At 50.6% G+C, this 12,500-nt stretch overlaps 2 protein-coding genes across 2 annotated transcripts in view; both read left to right on the plus strand.

The window, feature by feature from the left end:
* The first annotated feature begins 4,538 nt into the window (after positions 1-4,538).
* htatsf1 (HIV-1 Tat specific factor 1) lies at positions 4,539-10,108 on the plus strand. The gene is made up of 10 exons (XM_083688495.1): positions 4,539-4,600; positions 5,425-5,589; positions 6,491-6,713; positions 6,912-6,959; positions 7,095-7,249; positions 7,423-7,589; positions 7,730-7,826; positions 8,448-8,537; positions 9,224-9,361; positions 9,637-10,108. The coding sequence occupies exons 2-10, from the start codon at positions 5,425-5,427 to the stop codon at positions 9,931-9,933; spliced, it is 1,380 nt and encodes a 459-aa protein (XP_083544621.1). The 5' UTR covers positions 4,539-4,600; the 3' UTR covers positions 9,934-10,108.
* Positions 10,109-12,383: 2,275 nt separating this feature from the next.
* Positions 12,384-12,500, plus strand: part of tmtops3b (teleost multiple tissue opsin 3b) — a gene marked incomplete at both ends in the record, with an annotated part of 2,275 nt that continues 2,158 nt past the window's right edge. The window contains one exon of the mRNA XM_083665339.1: positions 12,384-12,500. This exon is cut by the window's right edge and continues 256 nt beyond it. Within this exon, the coding sequence (XP_083521465.1) occupies positions 12,384-12,500 (117 nt within the window).

The raw sequence follows: 12,500 nt of genomic DNA on the forward strand, positions 1-12,500 counted from the left end.
ACATGTACCTGGCCCTGGTCAAGGTGTTCAACGTCTACGTCCCCTCCTACATCCTCAAGTTCTGCGTCCTGGGATGGGGTGAGAACAGCATGATGCACTACACTACCAGAATTACACACTGCAATTAAACACTACAATTAAACACTGCAATTAAACACCCCAGGCATCCCTCTGGTCATCTGTATGCTGGTCATCGTGGTAGACAGAGAGGCCTACGGCAGCAACATCTACAGTGACGGAGACGCCATGATGGAACCACTGGACAACTCTGACGCCTTGTGAGTTTATACACCCTAAACCCTAACACCCTAAACCCTAAACCCTAACACCCCAAACCCTAACCCCCCAAAACCCTAACACTAACCCCCCAAAACCCTAACACCCCAAACCCTAACACCCAAACCCTAACCCCCCAAACCCTAACCCCCCAAACCCTAACCCCCCAAACCCTAACACCCCAAACCCTCACACCCCAAACCCTAACCCCCCAAACCCTAAACCTAACACCCCAAACCCCTAACACCCCAAACCCTAACACCCCAAACCCTAACCCCCCAAACCCCTAACCCCCCAAACCCTAACACCCCAAACCCCTAACCCCCCAAACCCCTAACCCCCCAAACCCTAACCCCCCAAACCCCTAACCCCCCAAACCCCTAACACCCCAAACCCTAACCCCCCAAACCCTAACCCCCCAAACCCCTAACCCTAACTTCGCCTACACTTTAGCTCAGTGGGCTAACAGTGTCTCCTCTTAGCCAGGCTTTAGCAGAGGCGTAAGCGTCACCCTCAGACCTTGAGGATATCCTCTTGGCCCTAGTGGTAACAATTGTGTCGTCCACGTGGGAGACCTGGGTTCGAACCCCGGCCGTCACACGAACCCGTTCCTGTGTCTCTAGCTGCTGGTTGCAGGATAACGTGGCGTTCTACGTGACAGTGGCGGGTTACGTCTTCCTGGTCCTGCTGTGTAACCTGGGCGTGTTCCTGGTGGTTCTGGTCCAGTTACGACACATGCGCTTTAACCGGCCCGCCGGGATGCGACACGGCCTGCTGCACGACCTGAGGGGCGTGGCCAGCCTCACCCTCCTGCTGGGGCTCACCTGGACGGTGGCGTTGTTCCCCTGGGGGCCGGCCAGGGTGCCCCTCCTCTACCTGTTCACCGTGCTCAACAGTCTGCAAGGTGAGGGGCGCAGCGCGTGTAAGCCTGGAATAAGAACGACTCAAACCTGGCCTTAGTGGGAGTGGATTTACTGAGTAAAGCATTTGTTATTATTTGATTTCATCGAATCACACGCCTGTGAGGCGTAGCTCTGAATCAGAAACGTGTTCTATTGACTTAATGAAGGCCAAGTTTGACGTGTTGGTCCACCATGGCATGTGCTGCGTTCTAGTGCTGTGTTCTAGTGCTGTGTTCTCTCCTGTGTTCTAGTGCTGTGTTCTCTCCTGTGTTCTAATGCTGTGTTCTAGTTCTGTGTTCTAGTGCTGTGTTCTAGTGCTGTGTTCTAGTGCTGTGTTCTCACCTGTGTTCTAGTGCTGTGTTCTCTCCTGTGTTCTAGTGCTGTGTTCTCTCCTGTGTTCTAATGCTGTGTTCTAGTGCTGTGTTCTCTCCTGTGTTCTAGTGCTGTGATCTAGTGCTGTGTTCTCTCCTGTGTTCTAGTGCTGTGTTCTCTCCTGTGTTCTCTCCTGTGTTCTAGTGCTGTGTTCTAGTGCTGTGTTCTCTCCTGTGTTCTAATGCTGTGTTCTAGTGCTGTGTTCTCTCCTGTGTTCTAGTGCTGTGATCTAGTGCTGTGTTCTCTCCTGTGTTCTAGTGCTGTGTTCTCTCCTGTGTTCTCTCCTGTGTTCTAGTGCTGTGTTCTAGTGCTGTGTTCTAGTGCTGTGTTCTAGTGCTGTGTTCTCTCCTGTGTTCTCTCCTGTGATCTAGTGCTGTGTTCTAGTGCTGTGTTCTCTCCTGTGATCTAGTGCTGTGTTCTCTCCTGTGTTCTAGTGCTGTGTTCTAGTGCTGTGTTCTCTCCTGTGTTCTAGTGCTGTGTTCTAGTGCTGTGTTCTCTCCTGTGTTCTCTCCTGTGTTCTAGTGCTGTGTTCTAGTGCTGTGTTCTCTCCTGTGTTCTCTCCTGTGTTCTCTCCTGTGTTCTAGTGCTGTGTTCTAGTGCTGTGTTCTAGTGCTGTGTTCTCTCCTGTGTTCTCTCCTGTGATCTAGTGCTGTGTTCTCTCCTGTGTTCTCTCCTGTGATCTAGTGCTGTGTTCTCTCCTGTGTTCTAGTGCTGTGTTCTCTCCTGTGTTCTAGTGCTGTGTTCTCTCCTGTGTTCCAGGGTTCTTCATATTCCTGTTCCACTGTCTGATGAAGGAGAACGTCAGGAAGCAGTGGAGGATCCACCTGTGCCTCGGACGCTTCCGACTGCAGGAATACTCTGGTAACACACACACACACACACACACACACACACACACACACACACACACACACACACACACACACAAAGAAACACACACACACACACACACACACACACACACACACACATTTTTATCAAACAAACCACTATACAAATAAAATAAAATGTGATTGATAGATGGGGCTGATTAATTGATCAGTACTATTGATTGTTCAGAGTGGAGTCAGACAGCAACAGTGGGAGCCAGGACCAGACCTCACCCTCCGGTCCGCGGGCCGTCAGTCAGGTCAGTGAGGTCAGTGAGGTCCGTCAGGTCCAGCACCACAGACAGCACCTCCGCCTCCTCTGACTGTAGCCAGCGGCAGGTCTCCATCAGCAGGCCCAACCTGGGTGAGAACACACACACACACACACACACACACACACACACACACACACACACACACACACACACACACACACACACACACACACACACACACACACACACCCTCCACAGGTCTCCGTCAGCAGGCCCAACCTGGGTGAGAACACACACACACACACACACACACACACACACACACACACACACACACACACACACACACACACACACACACTCCACAGGTCTCCATCAGCAGGCCCAACCTGGGTGAGAACACAGACACACACACACACACACACACACACACACACACACACACCCCACAGGTCTCCATCAGCAGGCCCAACCTGAGTGAGAACACAGACACACAGACACACAGACACACAGACACACACACACACACACACACACACACACACACACACACACACACACACACACACACCCCACAGGTCTCCATCAGCAGGCCCAACCTGAGTGAGAACACAGACACACACAGACACACACACACACACACACACACACACACACACACACACACACACACACACACACAGACACACAGACACACACACACACACACACACACACACACACACACACACACACACACACACACCACTCCACAGGTGTCACCATCAGGTGGCTCAACCAGGATAATATGACAATGGTTTTGTCTAATTATTGGAACATTGGAATTATTAGATATGTAAATATATCTGATTTCTTTAACTTTATTAACTTTATTCCCCCCCCCCCTCTCCCCTGTCTCCCCCCTCTCCCCTGTCTCCCCCCTCTCCCCTATCTCCCCCTCTCTCCCCTGTCTCCCTTGTCTCCCCCTCCTCCCTTGTCTCCCCTGTCTCCCCCTCTCTCCCCTGTCTCCCCCTCTCTCCCCTGTCTCCCCCTCTCCCCTGTCTCCCCCTCTCTGGCAGACCTGTTCAGGGAGAATGGCATGTTGTTTCCCCGCGCCCAGAGGAATCTAGCTCCTCCTCCTCCTCACAAGAGCGCCCCCTTCCCAGAGGAGGGGAACTACGACCATGATCACCACACCTGGATGGATGGACCCCACCCACGCCAGACACGCCCCTAAACACCTCCACAGCCCTTAACTACAGTTACACCGGCACAACTGATACACACACCTGTCCCATTTACAGCTACCGTTTCCTCTGCTCTGTAATTATACCTGTAAAACCAGATTGTAATTCCATATTTGACATGTTGAATGGCCACTCTAGTATAGTAGAACAGAATATCAATAAAGGACAATAGTATAGTAGAATAGAATATCAATAAAGGACATAACCGTATTGTACTGTGCCTTTTTGCCCTTGCGCATATACGAAAGTGAAGTGGTTGTTTTGATGTTCTGGTGTTTTTAGAAGTGATGCTGCTCTGTGATGTTGTGAGTCCTTGTTCAGATAATGACTAGTTGCCTCCATAGTTGCTATTTAATGTTCAATCAAGTACCTGTTCATTGTGTCTGTTGTGTCTTTTTCATATCTGTTCAATGTCATCGTGTCTGTCGGGTTATTTACTGAGGTGTGGTGCCAAAACAAAGCTTCGGGCGCCCTCTGCTGGATATTTGGTCAATTGTTTTTGTGCAATATTGTCAATAAATGTAACGACAGTACAGTGTGAAAACCGCTTTTTTATTTGTGTCATTGTTATTTGTGTTATTATTATTTGCAAACAAGACGATGAGGGAAACAATGTGCTTCAGTGAGTCTTTGACGAGTCGCCCTGCAGCGCACGGGGCGCTGTGCTGGTTCCCCAGCGGAAGTGGACCGTCTGAGCTCGGAAGTGGGTTTTGCCTTCGTTCGAGCATCGCGGAGGAAAGGTAGACCGTTTATGTTCCATTTTATTTTATTAGCGAACGAATAATTCATATTAAAAATCCCCACCATTGCTATTTGTTATGCCTGCAATGATAAGCCATTTATCTGGCTTTAATCTGGCACAGAGAAGGACTTGCTAGCTAGTTGTTAGCTCGTAAATGTTACTGGCGCTAAGGGTCAAGCCTCCGTCCATGGATGTGTTATTTATCCCTGATATACATACAGTATATACTATTATATATATATATATATATATGTGTGTGTGTAATTTAGCTGACGCTTTTATCCAAAGTGACTTAGATTGCAGTGAGAGCATACATTTCAGCATACATACAGTACCAGTCAAAGGTTTGGACACATCTTCTCATTCAATGGTTTTTCTTTATTTTTTATTATTTTCTACATTGTAGATTAATATTGAAGACATCAAAACTATGAAGGAACACATATGGAATTATGTAGTAAACAAAAAAGTGTTAAACAAACCAGAATATGGTTTATATTTTAGATTCTTCCAAGTAGCCACCTTTTGCTTTGCTGACAACTTTGCACACTCTTAGCAAGTTGTGTCCAAACTTTTGACTGGTACTGTATATATATATATATATAACCTTTGACTGGTACTGTATATATATATATATATATATATATATATAACCTTTGACTGGTGCTGTATATATGGTCCCAGCAGGAATCAAACCCCCAACCTAAGCGTTGTTAGCGCCATGCTCTACCGACTGAGCCACAGAGGACCACTGATGTGGATGTTGTCCTGTTCGCTTGTTGGATCCGAGGCTGAAAGCCGCCGTCTGCTCCCATGTTTCAGATGAGCGGCGACTCTGACGGGAACAAGGCGTTCCACGACCAGCTCCGGTTGCAGAACCTGTACGGTCAGCCGTCAGAGGATGGGTCGGACCCGTACACATTCACCGACCCGGAGGACGGCACCGTGTACGACTGGGACCACGACAAGAAAGCTTGGTTTCCTAAGGTATCTCTCTCTCTCTCTCTCTCTCTCTCTCTCTCACACACACACACACACACACACACACACACACCATCTATTCAGACCTCTCACTTCTATCTGTAACAGCTTGCTGATTGTTATTGCGTTTGTTTGGTCTGTTAGACTCTAGGTTGTCTAGGTTGATGTAGCAGCAGTGTTGTCTGTGGACGCTTCCGTCAGGGTTGCATCATCACTGATTCTTTCTGTGCCACCTCTGCACTTAGTGTGTTGTGTAATGTGTGTGTGTGTAGTTAGACTGTGTTGTGTTAGTGTGTTGTGTTGTGTAATGTGTGTGTGTGTTCTGTTAGGTGTGTGTTTCTGTAGTTAGACTGTGTTGTGTTAGGTGTGTGTAGTTAGACTGTGTTGTGTAGGGTGTGTGTGTCGTTAGACTGTGTTGTGTTAGGTGTGTGTGTCTGTGTGTAGTTAGACTGTGTTGTGTTAGGTGTGTGTTTCTGTAGTTAGACTGTGTTGTGTTAGGTGTGTGTGTAGCCTCTGTAGTTAGACTGTGTTGTGTTAGGTGTGTGTAGTTAGACTGTGTTGTGTAGGGTGTGTGTGTCGTTAGACTGTGTTGTGTTAGGTGTGTGTGTGTGTAGTTAGACTGTGTTGTGTTAGGTGTGTGTGTGTGTGTGTCGTTAGACTGTGTTGTGAAGTCAGGTGTGTGTAACCTCTGACCCCTCAGATCACAGAAGGTGTGTGTGTGTGTGTAACCTCTGACCCCCTCTCAGATCACAGTGAGGTGTGTGTGTGACCTCTGACTTCCTCTTAGATCACATTGAGGTGTGTGTGTGACCTCTGACTTCCTCTTAGATCACATTGAGGTGTGTGTGTGACCTCTGACCTCTCAGACCACAGTGAGGTGTGTGTGTGACCTCTGACCTCCTCTCAGATCACAGAGGACTTCCTGGCAGCGTACCACGCCAACTACGGTTTCACGGCCGATGGCGAACACGACCCAGACGCCGCCTCCGGGGCGGCCAGCAGCAACCCCGCAGCCTCTGGCCAGCAGGGGGCACCAGCAGCCTCCGGCCAGCAGGGGGCACCAGCAGCCCAGAGCAGCGACCCGCCTAAGGAGGCCAAACAGAAGGGAGAGAAGAGGAAGGCAGACCCAGGTGATGAGGGGAGGGGTTCTCCACACAAGTTCTAGAATGTGCAGGGGGGGGGGGGGGTACTAGAATTTTCAGGTGAGGGGGGGTTCTAGAAGGTGCGGGGGAGGTGGGGGGGGGAGGTGGTTTTCCACACAGGTTCTAGAATGTGCAGGCGAACAGTGAACGCTGTCAGAATACTGACCACGGTTCCTCTGTTGACAGGCTGGTTCGACGTGGACAAAGACAAGAACACCAACGTGTACGTGTCAGGTAGGTCCCCCCCCCCCACCACCCCAAAACTAACTAACCAGGAGACCCCCCACAGGGCTGCCTGAGTTTGTGGAGGTGATTACTAAGTGTGTGTGTGTGTGTGTGTGTGTGTGTGTGTGTGTGTGTGTGTGTCAGGTCTGCCCCCTGACATCACGGTAGAGGAGTTTGTGGAGGTGATGTCTAAGTGTGGCATCGTGATGCGGGACCCCATCTCTGAGGAGTACAAGGTCAAGCTGTACAGAGACGGCCAGGGCAACCAGAAGGGGGACGGCCTCTGCTGCTACCTCAAGGTGAGGCGTGTGAGTGTGTGTGTGTGTGTGTGTGTGTGTGTGTGTCTGTGTGTGTGTGTGTGTGTGTGTGTGTGTGTGTGTGTGTGTGTGTGTGTGTGTGCGCGTGCGCGCGCGTGCGTGTGTGTGTGTTGCCTGTGTGAGTGCTGACTGTGCCCCCTCCCCCCACCCTGTAGAAGGAGTCTGTGGAGCTGGCCCTGCGTCTTATAGATGAGTCAGAGGTCAGAGGTTACCAGCTGCATGTGGAGGTTGCCAGGTTCGAGCTGAAGGGCCAGTATGACGCCGGCAAGAAGAAGAAGAAGAACAACAAGGAGTACCGCAAGAAGATGAAGGCACAGCAGAAGTAGGTCTCCTACGTGTGTGTGTGTGTGTGTGTGTGTGTGTGTGTGTGTGTGTGTGTGTGGTCGTGTGTGTTTGGTTGTCTGATGTATGTTTGCAATGTGTGTGTGTGTGTGTGTAGTTATGTGTGTGTGTGTCCTGCAGGCAGCTGGACTGGAGGCCTGAGAAGAAGGGTGAAGTGAGGAAGAGGCATGAGCGTGTCCTCATCATCCAGAACATGTTCCATCCCAACGACTTTGAGGTGAGAAGACTGTCTCTAAACCCTGTCCTCTCTCCCTGAGGGGCCCGGCCCGTTTCAAACCCTACTCTAAACCCTGTCCTCTCTCCCTGAGGGGTCCGGCCCGTTTCAAACCCTCCTCTAAACCCTGTCCTCTCTCCCTGAGGGGCCCGGCCCGTTTCAAACCCTCCTCTAAACCCTGTCCTCTCTCCCTGAGGGGCCCGGCCCGTTTCAAACCCTCCTCTAAACCCTGTCCTCTCTCCCTGAGGGGCCCGGCCCGTTTCAAACCCTCCTCTAAACCCTGTCCTCTCTCCCTGAGGGGCCCGGCCCGTTTCAAACCCTCCTCTAAACCCTGTCCTCTCTCCCTGAGGGGCCCGGCCCGTTTCAAACCCTCCTCTAAACCCTGTCCTCTCTCCCTGAGGGGCCCGGCCCGTTTCAAACCCTACTCTAAACCCTGTCCTCTCTCCCTGAGGGGCCCGGCCCGTTTTCAAAGTCTATTCGAAACGCCCTGGAGGAGAAGATCTGAGGCTCCTCTTCCTCTGACCTTAAAGAAATACGTTAAACTCTGCAAATGAACACCTGAGACTCAGGTGAGATGGGAGGAGTTAGACCACCTCTGATGTCATACATGTACCTGGCCAATAGGAGGACCCGCTCGTGCTGAATGAGTACCGTGACGACCTGAGGGTGGAGTGTGAGAAGTTTGGACAGGTCAAGAAGGTCATCATATTCGATGTAAGTGGCTTCTGATTGGTAGTTAAACTGTGTTAGCATATTCTGATTGGTTAAACTTGACATTACATTTACATTTCTGGCATTTAGCAGACGCCTTTATCCAAAGCGACTTACAACAAATACATTTGTTTAAGTAAGTGAATCATCTATCCATCAGTCATCATAAGACAAAGTAATCAATGCTTGGACCAGGGGCCATTGGCAGTCACAATGCTAGAAGAAGGAAGAAAACTTGTACAGAGGGGTAGTGGGGGTGAAGAGGTCTCAGGGTTAGGGTTAGTATAGGGGGGTAGTGAGGGTGAAGAGGCCTCTAGGGTTAGTATAGGGGGGTAGTGAGGGTGAAGAGGTCTCTAGGGTTAGTATAGGGGGGTAGTGGGGGTGAAGAGGTCTCTAGGAGGGACTGTTAAGATGCAGCCTGAAGAGATGGGTCTTCAATCTACGGCGGAAAAGCTGTGTTAGCATATTCTGATTGGTAGTTAAGATGTGTTAGCTTCTCCCTGATTGGTAGTTAAGCTGTGTAAGCCTCTCCCTGATTGGTAGTTAAGCTGTGTAAGCCTCTCCCTGATTGGTAGAGTTTTTGACCTGCCACCTGGTTGTGAGCAGCACTGTGTGTTGCTGGGTAGCTGGGGTCACGTGTCGTGTGTATCTGTCGTGTCCTGGTGTGGTGATATGTCTTGTTTCTGTAGCGACACCCTGACGGCGTGGCGTCGGTGGCGTTTAAGGAGCCGGAGGACGCCGACGTCTGCCAGCTGGCGCTGGACGGGCGCTGGTTCGGTGGCAAGAAGCTGTCGGCTCAGCTCTGGGACGGAACCACAGACTACCAGGTCAGAAGCGTGCGTGCGTGTGTGTGTGTGTGCGTGTGTGCGTGTGTGTGTGTGTGTGTGTGTGTGTGTGTGTGTGTGTGTGTGTGTGTGTGTGTGTGTGTGTGTGTGTGTGTGAGAATATAACCGTGTGTGTGAGAATATAACCGTGTGTGTGTGTGAGAATATAACCGTGTGTGTGAGAATATAACCGTGTGTGTGTGTGAGAATATAACCGTGTGTGTGAGAATATAACCGTGTGTGTGTGTGAGAATATAACCGTGTGTGTGTGTCTACAGGTTGAGGAGACGGCGAGGGAGCGAGAGGAGAGATTAAAGGGCTGGTCCAAGTTCCTGGATGGGGGGAAGGGGGCCGTACCACCGGGGGAGGGGGCCGTACCACCAGCGAAGGACCCCCCTCCAGACAGCATCACACAGGAAGCAGACAAACCCACCACACAGCCCTCCTCCAATCAGGCGGAGGCTCCAGCGACCTCTGACCCTCCCCACCAGGAAACACACAACCAGACGTCTACCGACCAGGAAGTAGGCTCCACGGACAGCAGCCTGGCAGGAAGTGATGAAGAGGACACGTAGACACGCCCCCCCCCCCCCCTGCAGGTCGCCATGGAGACGGACACTACCCCGCCCACACCTGCCATGCAGGAAGTTGTTGCAGAATAAAACACCTTGTACATCTTGTACATCTCTCACACCTGTATCTCCATGACTACTGAGTTTGAATTCAATAAAGTCTTAAGTGTTTTATACATCTGATGATCTGAATGACTCTGAATCATGATCACCTGGACCCACGGTAGCTACCTGGCTAGAGGTGAGAGAGCTCCCTGACCTAGTTAACCCTGACCTAGTTAACCCTAGTTAACCCTGACCTAGTTAACCCTGACCTAGTTAACCCTGACCTAGTTAACCCTAGTTAACCCTGACCTAGTTAACCCTGACTTGGTTAACCCTAGTTAACCCTGACCTAGTTAACCCTGACCTAGTTAGCCCTGACTTACAGTACCAGTCAAAGGTTTGGACACATCTTCTCATTCAATGGTTTTTCTTTATTTTTATTATTTTCTACATTGTAGATTAATATTGAAGACATCAAAACTATGAAGGAACACACATGGAATTATGTAGTAAACAAAAAAGTGTTAAACAAACCAGAATATGTTTTATATTTTAGATTCTTCAAAGTAGCCACCTTTTGCTTTGATGACAGCTTTGCACACTCTTGGCAAGGTGTGTCCAAACCTTTGACCTCTACTGTAGTTAACCCTGACTTAGTTAACCCTGACTTGGTTAACCCTAGTTAACCCTGACTTAGTTAACCCTGACTTAGTTAACCCTGACCTAGTTAACCCTGACTTAGTTAACCCTAGTTAACTCTGACCCAGGATGGAGGATGTCTCTTACTGATGAAGTTAACAGTCAGGTTTCTCTTATGTTTAAACACTAGATAACTAATATCACCCTGCGGACGTCCAAGCCTGCATCACCCCCCCCCCAAGCCTCTGTCTCAGTCCTGACCAGGCCTCTGTCTCACCCCCCCCCCCCAAGCCTCTGTCTCAGTCCTGTCCAAGCCTCTGTCTCAGTCCTGTCCAAGCCTCTGTCTCAGTCCTGACCAGGCCTCTGTCTCAGTCCTGACCAGGCCTCTGTCTCAGTCCTGTCCAAGCCTCTGTCTCAGTCCTGTCCAAGCCTCTGTCTCAGTCCTGACCAGGCCTCTGTCTCAGTCCTGACCAGGCCTCTGTCTCAGTCCTGACCAAGCCTCTGTCTCAGTCCTGACCTGTTTGAATACGCACATTAAACTCTGTTTCACCTGCATCACCCCCCCCCCCCCTCCTCCTCTGGTCTCTCCTCTGTCCTCTGGTCTCTCTCCCCTCTCCTCTGGTCTCTCCTCTCTCCTCTGGTCTCTCTCCCCTATCCTCTGGTCTCTCCTCTGGTCTCTCTCCCCTCTCTGGTCTCTCTCCCCTCTCCTCTGGTCTCTCTCTCCTCTCCTCTGGTCTCTCCCCCTCTCCTCTGGTCTCTCTCTCCTCTCCTCTGGTCTCTCCCCTCTCCTCTGGTCTCTCTCCCCTCTCCTCTGGTCTCTCCCCTCTCCTCTGGTCTCTCTCCCCTCTCCTCTGGTCTCTCCCCTGTCCTCTGGTCTATGGTAGTAGATAGGTATGGTAAAACGTCCATCATGCCCTGTGATGAGTGTTGGTTATCGGGCTACAGATGGAGAGACAGCCATCCCAGCAGCCTGCTCCTGCTTAATTGATGCTATTGGCCATAATATCAGTTCCTCCATCTGCTCGATCAGGACTTAATAATACACTAGATAGAGAAACCTCAATAAAACACTTTATAGATATGCATCAATAATAGACTAGATAGAGAAACCTTAATAATACACTAGACAGATAAACAACAAGGGACACACACCTGCCTAGACCGTAAATGTAACCGAGTTGAGATGGTAAACGCACTCCTGAAGTTCAAACCCCACCACCGGCGCTGTCCAATTGGTAGCTTTTCCATCGCGTAGCTGGTTAACCTCGGGGATTTGAGGAGACGGACACCTGCGTTGGCAAGTCGAGGCCCGGTCGGAGCGGAGCGGAGCGAGTCGAACTGCGGGGCTACTGTTTGCAACAAGTTGACATCTGTTTCATAAGAAAGGTAGAAGTCCAGCTCTTCTCCCGGTGTGACCCACACATCTCCCATCACCCATCACGGTTCTGCTCGGGCCTCTTGGCGTTCCGTTAAAAAATGAAGGAAACTGCCACAGGGCGCTGGCGGTGATCTTTCTGGAGCTGAGTTGTTGATCGATAGGGTGAAGTTTAACTGGGGCAGCAAAGAGGAGAGAGAAAGAAAGAGATAGAGAGTGGGAGAGAAAGAGAGAGAGAGTGGGAGAGAGAGAGAGAGTGGGAGAGAAAGAGAGATAGTGAGAGAAAGAGAGAGAGAGAGTGAGAGTGAGAGAAAAAGAAAGAGGGAAACCGTAATATCGACCGTGCCTGCCTAGCCCACACCAATGTGACCAATGTCCTCCTCTCGGCGCCTGCATGGTTCTCCAAAACTTCAGCTTCAGCACCATGGACAGCTCAGGCACGAGCCTCGCGGCCAACGCCAGCCTCCGCGCCCCGCTCGCGCCCCGGGATCAGACGGCTCTCAGCAGGACC

Source organism: Argentina silus, assembly GCF_951799395.1.
Source record: "Argentina silus genome assembly, chromosome: 2".
Lineage (NCBI taxonomy): Eukaryota > Metazoa > Chordata > Actinopteri > Argentiniformes > Argentinidae > Argentina > Argentina silus.

Bases quoted from the DNA above. Each gene is read 5' to 3' on its own strand.
- htatsf1 (XM_083688495.1), top strand. From the start codon at position 5,425: ATGAGCGGCGACTCTGACGGGAACAAGGCGTTCCACGACCAGCTCCGG. The intron at 5,590-6,490 runs GTATCTCTCTCT...ACCTCCTCTCAG, and splicing joins AGAAAGCTTGGTTTCCTAAG to ATCACAGAGGACTTCCTGGC. The intron at 6,960-7,094 runs GTAGGTCCCCCC...TGTGTGTGTCAG, and splicing joins CACCAACGTGTACGTGTCAG to GTCTGCCCCCTGACATCACG.